At 38.5% G+C, this 10,756-nt stretch overlaps 1 protein-coding gene across 2 annotated transcripts; it reads left to right on the top strand.

The window, feature by feature from the left end:
• The first annotated feature begins 2,943 nt into the window (after positions 1–2,943).
• On the top strand, positions 2,944–6,789 carry mibp (muscle-specific beta 1 integrin binding protein). 2 transcript variants are annotated; one of them, XM_042483759.2, is made up of 8 exons: positions 2,944–3,153; positions 4,008–4,098; positions 4,654–4,702; positions 4,943–5,117; positions 5,718–5,789; positions 5,906–6,012; positions 6,164–6,249; positions 6,499–6,789. In XM_042483759.2, exons 1-7 carry the CDS (start codon positions 3,128–3,130, stop codon positions 6,247–6,249), a joined length of 606 nt encoding a protein of 201 aa, XP_042339693.2. In that variant the 5' UTR covers positions 2,944–3,127; the 3' UTR covers positions 6,499–6,789. The 2 variants fall into 2 exon arrangements, with proteins under 2 accessions (XP_042339693.2, XP_042339692.2); XM_042483758.2 differs by having other exon boundaries at positions 2,948–3,153; positions 6,496–6,789.
• The last annotated feature ends 3,967 nt before the right edge of the window (positions 6,790–10,756 follow it).

Raw genomic sequence — 10,756 nt, 5'->3', positions numbered from 1 at the left:
CCTGTTATGTGGGGCATTGTAGAAAAAAGGGAACCACTAATGTGCAGTCATTTGTGCCTGTAATCAAATAAAAAGCGTTGCTCTTCCACATACATCTGAACGTATACAGCTGCTCTGAACTATATGAGCAGATCAAATTGAATCTCTTTACAGGGTGCCAGAATTATGTCTAATTTCTCTATATAAACGCATGCATAAGCAACTTGCTGAACTCGTTTTACATGAATGACTTTTCAAAAATGACACTCTTTCTGCTTGATGAGTGCAGCGGGGTCCCCAGAATTATTTATTCTGGTGACCAGATGGGGCAGTTGAAAATCAACCGAAGCCACAACTGAATTATAATGGAAAATTTAATCTTGCAATTATGGTGTTAAAATACAAAGGCCAGTTGAAAATGATGAGTTAAAGAAGCACATACTGATATACTTTGTCTTCCCTCTTTATGGTTAAAATTATGAATTATTAGGACAGTTAACATTTGTTTCACAACAATCTTGTTTTAATATGTTATGTATCTATAGGCATAATAGGCGATTGATTGTTATTCAAATAGTTTTTCCTTTAAAAGACAAATGAACTGGAGTGCCCAGGAGGTCAGTTGCTAAAGCAGGAGCCCCATGTACGGAGACTGTGTCCTCGCCACAACAGACACAGGCTCAAATCCAACCTTGGCCCTTTGCTGCATGTCACCCCCTCTCCCTCCCCCACTTCATGCCTAAACTGTCCTATCTATAATAAAGCCAAAAGCCACACAAAAAATAATTAAAAAAAGAAAAGACAAAGAAATAGTTTTATTTTGAAGGACTACATTGGTTGTAAGGAACAAAATATCTGCAGGGAACAAGCCCTCCCAATTTTTGGGGAGACTCGCTGGTGCCCATAGAACCTATTTTCGTGAGAGAGTTCAAAGTACCCCTTTGAAAATGGCCATGTCAACATTGGACTGGACGTCTTAGGTTGTCTAGTTTCACAATATACCACTACCTTTGTCCTATCTTAAAAAGTTAGCGTGCTACAGGCTATCAAAAACCGTAATCTCAGCCTCCAATCATTTTCACCAGAGGAGGTCAGTGGGGAGAGACATTAACTGTATAAAGGTAGCCATGACCCCCGACCCTGACCTGAGGGTGCCACTGTGATGACGTCCCAAAAAGACACCTTACTTTTCAGTGCAGCCTTTTTAGTAAGATGTCACATCTTTAGGGGGATGACCCACACATCAGGTCGGGGCCGTGATCGGGTTTGATTTTGGCCTCCTAAGAAATGTCTCTGTCTTTTCTTGGACGGAAGGAGCCCTGTGATGTCACAGTGACCATAAGACGATCACGAGTCACCCTTCACATCCCCTTACACAGCAATACTGACAGAGAGAGACCCTGACTGTTAACCTCTGACCCCTGGTGGCTGTGGCAGGCGTCACATTACACAGGGACACACACACACACACACACGAATAGACATGAATGCCACACACACTTTAGAGGGTGATTTACCTCGAGGCAGTGCCATAAATAACTCATATTATATAATCCCAAAATTAATACTTTGTTACACATTTGCTGTACATTGCTCTGTAACTCTTGTCTAATCACCTAGTTAGACCGTTTTCCTTTAAATTTAGGCTCCCACCTGCTGGCTTACACTGCTCTCACACTCGTGACACACTTAAAGTAAGACATGAAACTTCTTCTGGGATGTGAATATATTTATGCTTATCAGTGTGACGTTGTAACAGAGTATTGACTTGAAATATTTAGGACAAAAATATGATCTTGTTAAAACCACAAGTGCTAGTGTGATAGAGTCAGCCCTTTGAGGCCAGAGAAAATTGGTTTGGTGTCTTTCAAAAGCTTAGGTAAAGGACAATGAGCAACATCAGAAGGCGAAATAACCCCAAAATTAGAAAAAAAAAAAGTAAAAAAGTAAAAGAAAATAACCTGAAAATTAGAAAAAAGAATCAAAAACCGTAAAAGAAAAACAATTTTTTTTTTTAAAATAACAGACATATATAAATAAAATGCTAAAAAATAATAATCATTCTGTAAAATAATTAAAAATATAAATATAGTTTATAGTATATACTGTATAGTATAGTTGTTGGGTTTTTTAGTTGGTTTTTTTTTTTTACCTTTTTAAGCCAGTCTAATCAGATAGAGGTTCACTGCCTTGCTCAAGGGCACCACCCCAGCAGTGCAGAGAGGGTGAAACTATCATGTAATTTTCTTGTACTTTTCACAGATTTCCTGGTAACCTCTGGATCATTTCTTATTTTGTTGCTCATTACCTTCTTTCCATGTTTGTTAATAAAATAAATCCAATTTGCCCAGGTGACATATGTTAAATGAATACTTTGATTGTATGTCCCATATTTGCTCAGCAACAGTTTTTTTTTTTTTTTTTTTTTTGTAAAAGTAACTAAAAATCCGTCCCATATTGACACCTGTCCCAAATATGAGCCGGTCGCATCCCATTATTTAAGCAAATAATAGTCTAAAATGAAGGTTTACTGACTTTAATAACTTAATTCATAGACGGTTGCCTTAAAAAATATCCATCAGTAACAATTATATTCATGTATTCCCAGTTGATTATTCGGATATGTTAACAGAGATGTAATCACGCGTTTACTGGCAAACAGCCGTACAAGCAGCTGATACAATAACGTCTCAATAAGACACCATCGATGGTAGTTTTCCACTGTGACATCATCAGGTGGATTAATAGATGAACGAAAGAGCACGAGCTTCTGATCACAGCTGTGACGGACAGGAGCAGCAGGTGCCGGGGTATATGTTAAGATGTGAGAGTCCGTGAGCTCTGATTGGCCCCCGCGGAGAGGCACGTAGCAGGAGTTAAAAAGAGCACGAGCACGTCCTACCACGAGAGCGCCCCGTGCCTGCGTGAGTGGTGACGCAACACGACGTAAAGTGGGTATAAATCGCAGTGCCCCCCGCCTCCACAGTCAATGGAGCAGTAGAGAGAAGTTACCAGAACTACAAGTTGAATTTAAAGCTTTTTGACGCTTGTAATTTGTTGGATTTTTATCTTCGACTTTAAAAACAGAGTACTCTCAGGGTATTTTTTTATCTGACGCTGAGCAGGACTGTCAAGAAGACACGAAAGGATGAAATACATTATAGGAATTGGCGGGTAAGTTGTTTTATTTCATCAAAAGGCTCGTTGTTTGGTGCCATTTTGCTGGTAAAATCACATCTACTTCCGTCTCAAATATTGTAATGTCATCTTAACTAAATTGATAGTTAAGTGGCGTTAAGCAGTTAACCGTTGACTTAAATAATCTTGTGTGTTATGTTATTGTCCGTGGAAATGCCTTAAATTAAGGTGGTGGTCTAGCTTAAGGTATTTATTTTAAAATGGTGACTTGCATTAACTTATGGTTGATAGACAGTATCCGTTTGGCCCACATGTTTTATCAGCTGCCCGCCAGAAAGTGCTGCAGTTAAACCGGTTTTAGTCACGTCCGGTGTGACTGGTTTGTTGTCATAAATCGAGCGGGACATTTGAAAATTCACCGCCAGACTCCGTTCAAAAGTGGAGGGAGATTAACTTCACAATCGTCCCAAACCAAAAACAGTTTTTGATGTGATCACTATTTATATGTGCACTGTTAACGCAGGAAATGACACGATCAAATGATCATTTAATTGCTTGTTATGTCACATTTAAAGAAAAATTAAATAGAGCATGTAATATTCGTTCAGCAACATGTGTTTACTAAAGAAGTGCACCTTTTATTAACACACAACACAAACACAGCCTTTATTATACTTAATAATGTTTAGGAAAACGTGGCTTTTTGTCCTGTGTGCCAAATTAACTGCACTTTTCTACTGTAAAATGTAAACAAAGGACGCCACGTGTCCTCTGGCCGATAACTCGCATGGCTGTTTAAACCTAATCGAAACAATGTACTTTAAACCGTGGCTGTATCTGGCAACACAGTATGAATGTGTATTTTATCACTTTTTGTTTTTTGTTTACAGAGTCACTAATGGTGGTAAAACCACCCTGACAAATAAATTGATCAAGACGTTGCCTAACTGCTGCGTTGTGCACCAAGATGACTTTTTCAAGGTGAGTTTTAGCATAGCGGATAAGGTTTTATCTGTGTTATTTGCGTACTCTTCCCTTTATAAATTCTGCATGAGCATTGCATGTAAGCAAAGCAGTGGGTGCTACCACAAGTAACCACTGCCCCACACGGATGTCTACACAGCATAGTTTCTTTAGCCTGTTTTTGTTTTTTTGTTTTTTTACAACTTCCGCCATTGATTACCTCCACTGTATGCTGTAAAAAAAAAAAAAATTTAAATCCTAATGTACAGATTCCTGCAATAGCCACATAACAAACCTTAATCAACTTTGCATTACTTAACTCAGAATTTCTCAACCTTTTCTAACAATCAGATGCATGTTTTTTCTTCTCTTTTCCTTAGTTTCATTTAAAGCTATGTACTTTTTAAATAAATTAATTGCTATAATCTATGCATGCCCCTTTGCTGTTTGCCTTTTCTATTTTCCTGTGTGTGTGCACTTGTGTAGCCTCAGTACTCTGGCATGTGAGTGGGATCTGCAAGTGTTCAGAGCTGTGAGGTTGCAGCAATGTTTTATTGGTGACTGTTATTTCAGAAACCTGATCAGATAGAAGTCGGGGAGGACGGCTTTAGACAATGGGATGGTAAGACTTCACTGAAGACTGCCAATGACTCATTGTGTAATCCTCAATGTCATATAGCCCCACCTTCCAACATCACATATAACCATTTATGCACAACATTGAACTGATAACAGCCTCCAGTAACTTGGAGCAAAACGGAGAAACACATATCCATTTTTTTTATGTACTTGGCTTGTGTCTAATCTAATTTACTATCTATACCCTCCACCGTCTTCCTTTTCTATCATTCTTGCTCTGCAGTGATCACAGCTTTGGACATGGAGGCCATGACCAACACGGTAAAAGGCTGGATCGAGAACCCAGTGAAGTTTGCCCGTTCCCATGGCGTCACTCTTTCTCCTGCATCTGATGTGGCCAACCCAGATGAGCAGATCCACATCCTGATTGTGGAGGGCTTTCTGCTCTACAACTACCTGTAAGTTGCTCTTCATTAACTAGGTTTATCTTACTGTGTGTGCCTCTTTTGTGGAAGTGCTCAGATGGAAGTGTCAATCTTGGTTGCACCGCCCTGAACAACTGGTTTGTAATGCTGATTAACACATAATCTGGTTTAATCAAAAGGAAATGTGGTTAGTTGTTTCAAATGAATAAAATTAGATTTTATGTCTGTTTGCACAATTTGTAATTTATTTTTGTTGTGTGTTTTAAATCTTGCTGTAAAATGAATAACGTCTCATGTAATCAGCATTCACACCACAGGAGTTTCAGTTTCAAAAAGCAATGTTGTTTCTCATGAATTCTGAGAAATTCATGTCAACAAAGACTGGATGTACCGAGATATTTCTGTAATGTCACATGATGCTTTTGCGTGCTTGATATTGGTGCACGTACACGGGACCCCACCAAGCAGGCAGTTTAAGATAAGACTTTCAGCAGAAAGAGGCTCTCTGAGTCAGCATGCTTGAGGTGGATGACAAGCATGCCACAGGGGTGCAGATAAAAGACTGTATGTACTGTGCTCCTTTTCTAGACTGAGGTTACGTGTTATCATAAATGTCGTTTGTCTCCTCTCTAGGCCTCTGCTGGATGTTTTCGACAAGAGCTATTACATAACAATTCCCTATGAGGAGTGCAAAAGAAGAAGAAGGTGAGTGTGAATAAAATTTGCATTGTTGGTGTTTACTTTAATGTTTACTTTAATTATGTTCTCACTTACCTTTCAGTAGTCATTGCCGTTTTCTAACAATTTGTTATTATCTTTAGTACAAGACAATACACCGTCCCCGACCCTCCCGGCCTGTTTGATGGCCACGTGTGGCCGATGTACCTGAAGCACAGGAGAGAGATGGAAAACAGCGGCTTAAATATTGGTATGTTGCAGACTGTATGTTTTTAATATTTCTTTGGGAATATTACGTGTAGTCTGTAGTGTATTCTTAAATTCTTGTTTTTCTTGAGTGTATTGTAAAAGGACAATTTTCAAACATCTGATTAATCAGTCAGCTTGTTTATGCTTTGCAGAGTCCCTGGATGGTTTGAAGTCTAAAGAGGAGATCTACAACCAGGTGTATGAGGACATTCAGAACAACCTGCTCAATCGTTTATAGGTGAGAAGGCCAAAAAGTTTCAGTGTTTCCAATTTGACTGAAAAATCTGCTGCACTTTATGGCCAGTGTTAATTTTCTTTTCTGCAGAAAAAAAAAATCTGCTTTATAAACATAGCATTTAATTAAGCATTAAAGTGCTTTTTTACATAAATAAAAATGTATAGGTGCACTGTTGGTATTTCAAGAGTTAAATTATGTTTTAGTGTACAAGCTCATCTAACAATATTATTCCTGTCTTTCTTGCAGCAGGAAGAGTCCTCTCCATCCCTGTACAGAAGTTGTAAATAGACCCAAGGATTCTTTTTTATGAAGTTTTTCTAACTTTATTCTTTATTTGTAAATGAAACATAGCAATGTTAATTTATCATTGTTTTTTTTATCATCTTCAGATGATCCATGTTTTTGTTTTTCCCTTGAAAAATGATTGAACCAGAGCATTACTGCGTTACTGTTATGTTAAACCACTGACTTGTACTGGACCATTTGTCGCATTTTCATACAAATAAATGCGTTAGTTGCTGTTAATATACAGTACATCAACTCAAGAATCTGTGTTTTCTTGTCATCACATTATTAAATGTTGTAGTTTATCTATCTAAATTAATTTCTCACCCTAGAATTCTAGTTACTAAATATTCCCTTTTATAATTGTAAATACAGATAAATATGAGTGATACTGCCACAGTTTTAATGCCTATAACCTAACTTTATAACACTGTCCTTCATCTCCCTTAATATGGTTTCATCTTGTTGCAGGTGTTAATTCTAGTGTTGAGAATACAAATAATTTTAACATCTTTACTCAGCCTTCTCCAATTTGGAGGAAATGAGGCACTCTACGCCTCCTCTGACTGTTATTGTCAATTCGTCAGGATTTTGAGACCCTAAATTGATTATGTTAGAGGGCAGATGAAGTCAGCTGATATTTAGTGCATATTTACAGGGTTCCCACAGATCTTTAAAAAGTCTTAAAGGCACTGAAACCATTAATCTAAATATAAGGCCTTTATTGGCATTAAAATGTCTTGAATCAATGTTTCAAGAGTCTTTAAAAATGCTCAGACATGGGAAGTAGGATTTTTATGATTTTTTTCTGGAAACTATAAAAGATAAATAGAATTTTCCAAATGTCTCGCAGTAATATCACCAAAAAGTAATGTTTTATTTTTCAATATTTATTTTAAAAAATAAAATTCTCTCTAACCTAGGTAAATGATGGCAATGTATGTTTTGTCTCTCCCTTCCTGTGTGCTAGTGAGCTGAAATGATTGAAGAGAGTTTGAATCTGATATGTTTGAAAACACCAGGAAAGTGAAAAAATATGTATAGACCCTTGAAAAGTTTGGAAATGTAGTCTATAAAATGTGTGGGAACCCTGATTAAATACAATGGATAGATTTTTTGTAAAATAAAGTTGCCTCAAGTGAAAGACTTATGTTCACCATTTTTGCCCGGGGCACATCTACAGACTCTAAAGTATGCGTGTTTTAAGACTAAGGAGCTCAAGGTATCATATATATTAAGTTTACCTTTAAGAAGTACCATCAAACCTCAAATACACCAAAAAAATCTTAGCCCTTGTTAGTCAAAATACTGTATAATTAAAAAAAACATTTTTCTTGGACAACTACATAGATATACAAATGACAAAAAAGGCAAAAAGAAACTAAACAAAAAATAAATAAATATTGGCGGTGACACAAAACAACGAAGAGGTTACAACGAAATGATCTCTGTAGGTTATCAACACATGACATTAAGACATGGTTAGCCCGTCTTAACTTTCAGATTAATGACAGGTTGCCAGATTTTCAGAAACAGTTCCTGCAGCCACATGTCAAATGTTGGGGGCTTCTCAGATTTCCACAATTGTAATAGTAAATTTCTGGCTGGTAGAGTGGATAGAGGCCTGGTTCAACCAACCCATAAAGTACAGTTAGAGAGGAAAGGGAGAACTCCTTGTTAAACGCCTCGGCAAGAAAATCAAGTGACACCAAAAAATTTGCAACCTCTTACATTGTAAGAATTGGTGAGACAAGGTCCCTTGCTCTGTTGAGCATTTTACTCAAAAATACTGTATAATTTTACTTCTCGAAGCAGAAGTATGCATGCACATCCAATCCAAACTCGGAACAGGTGCTGAACCAAACATAAGTGAAAAGTAAAAAAGGAAATAAAAAATAAAAATGGCTTGCAAACTGCAGGGCTCAAGTTCTCACTTATTTAATCCACCAAAGTGACATTTCAAGCAAAACCTCTCTTCATCAGACAAGAATTACACTGCGAGATGCCACCCTAAATATGCATGCCATCTTAAATGCATATGTCCTTTTTACCTTTATAATTTCATATCTTCTCTTCCCTAAAATCTTCAGCTTGGACTGTTTGCAAGTCATAACCATATTCAACCTTTAAAGAGGGACAGTGGGCAAAAAAATGTGGTAAACCTATGATGAGGAGGGTGAACAGAGCCTCTCTCTGTCAAGGACTTAAAGATCAAGAAACTGGGCCACTCTGGATTTCACATGGCTCAGTTTCAGCTGGACATAGTGAACATGATCCAACTGGCAAGGCGTTTAATAACTTTGATGTCATTATCTGAATACCTGGATTATATTATATAAACAGTCCATGTAACTACATCCAGGTTGAGCCAGTTTTGCTCATATCTATTTTAGAAACAAGAAAGCCTCTGCTGGACACCTGTATTTGTCCTACTGGGGTTTTTCCAACACTGCTCTGAAAGTGTGCCGGAGTAGGTCACAGACTGCCGTCAAGATTTAGGCTATTAGCACAAGATTTGCAGCACATGAGGTCCAAGGCACGTGCCGACATCACCTATGTACCCACACGTAAAAATAGGCCAGAATAATTTCTCATTTCCCCTGAGGGGAGAGCCTTATCCTGCCACAGAGGAGTGAGTGCGAACAACTCATGATACCACGGCTAAATAAAGAAAAGGTCATGTAAGTGCACGTATTCAGAGGCTACTAATTGCCGAAGGACATGGACAATCAACGGCTGTTTCATTAAAGCAGATGTTCTCTATATTTTTCTTTCATGCCCCCTTCAGAGTCCAAAAAAAGTTCATGCTCCCACCCCAGATTTCTTATTAATCATTAACAGTAATTAGGGAATGGCCCCTTGTGTCTGTCTGCAGTTTAGGTCATAAAGCCCGCCCCTCCTTGTTAGTGAATGGTCATGGGCCAAACGAAGAGTAAAGTACAAAAGAAAAAGTACATGCCAAATAAATTTTTCCCGAAGATGGTTTCGGACTTCTGAAGGTAGATCTTATCACCCCGATGTTAGTTTAAGAGTTGTTTTTTTAAATGATAAATTAGATTTTAATGAGTTATTAAACAAAAAGGGGATTTTTCTGCCATGATTGACAGCTGTGACAGCCAATCCGTGCACTCACATTCAATGGTGCTGCTTGCGATTGGTCGGACGGGTGTTTTCATGGGAAATCCCCAACCACGGGTATCACTACTGCACAGAATCTGTCTGTCAATGACTTCACCAGTGCAATATGGCAACGCCCATATCTCTGATATTTTAACCTCACTCAAGCCTAGCGGGGGTAAATGGGTGCGCTCCATCCATCTTTAAATACAGTCTATGGCTCACACGAGAGGAAATCAACAATCTTGCACAGTTACCGAGAGCAAACTATCGCTCAACATCAGCAAAACCAAGGAGCTGGTCATTTATTTTAGAAAGAAGGAGGCACGCTCAATAGGATCCTTAGAATTATTATCACTCAGAGGCTATTTTGGCCATCTCACATCAGCACCCGGGTTAAAAGAGCGCCGAAAAGCCTCTACTTCCCATATAGGGGCAGCATAACAATCGTTCAATTTGTGATAAAAGCACCAGATTTGGCAGACATGATTATGGATACATTAGAAGCAAATCTGGATATCAGGGCCATCACAAACTCTGACCCAGGTTGCCGTGGCAACCATTTTTCTAAATGGCTGCCAGCAGTTGGTTAAACTTCCCTATCCCATTGGATCTACAGTACATGCAATAATGCCTGGGGATATGAAACACCTACAATCTTGATCTTGAAGAGGGCCTTAGGGACGAAACGTCATAAAAATGACAATTTCATATGGAGCCAGAGTGTGCAGCGCACTACTCTCAGATCAACAACCTACAATAACAACCGCTTAGTTCCTGATGACATCAGCTGTTAGTACACGATATCTCTCACGTGTGTGTCTTGTGGAAATGGAGGGACAAGGTGATTGTTGTGACGCTGTAGCAGGCGGACGTGGAGTAAACCACAGTGGCCTGAACTCCCGGTGCTAAAAATGACAGCAGTATGTGTGACGGCTGGTAAAGCACGCACACAGGTGGATCAGGTCAAGGACAAACGGGAAATAAAGTAACCAGAGAAAACAAGATAATATGTGTTTTGTATTATTTTCCACAAAGACACACACGTATACAGTATATACTAATACTCAGAAGGTTTACGTCATTATGAGGGCCAGCTGCAGGG

The sequence above is a fragment of the Plectropomus leopardus genome, chromosome 5, assembly GCF_026936395.1.
Source record: "Plectropomus leopardus strain MGB_pleo_1.0 chromosome 5, ASM2693639v1, whole genome shotgun sequence".
Classification (NCBI taxonomy): domain Eukaryota; kingdom Metazoa; phylum Chordata; class Actinopteri; order Perciformes; family Serranidae; genus Plectropomus; species Plectropomus leopardus.
This window is presented reverse-complemented; position numbering and strand designations above follow the sequence as displayed.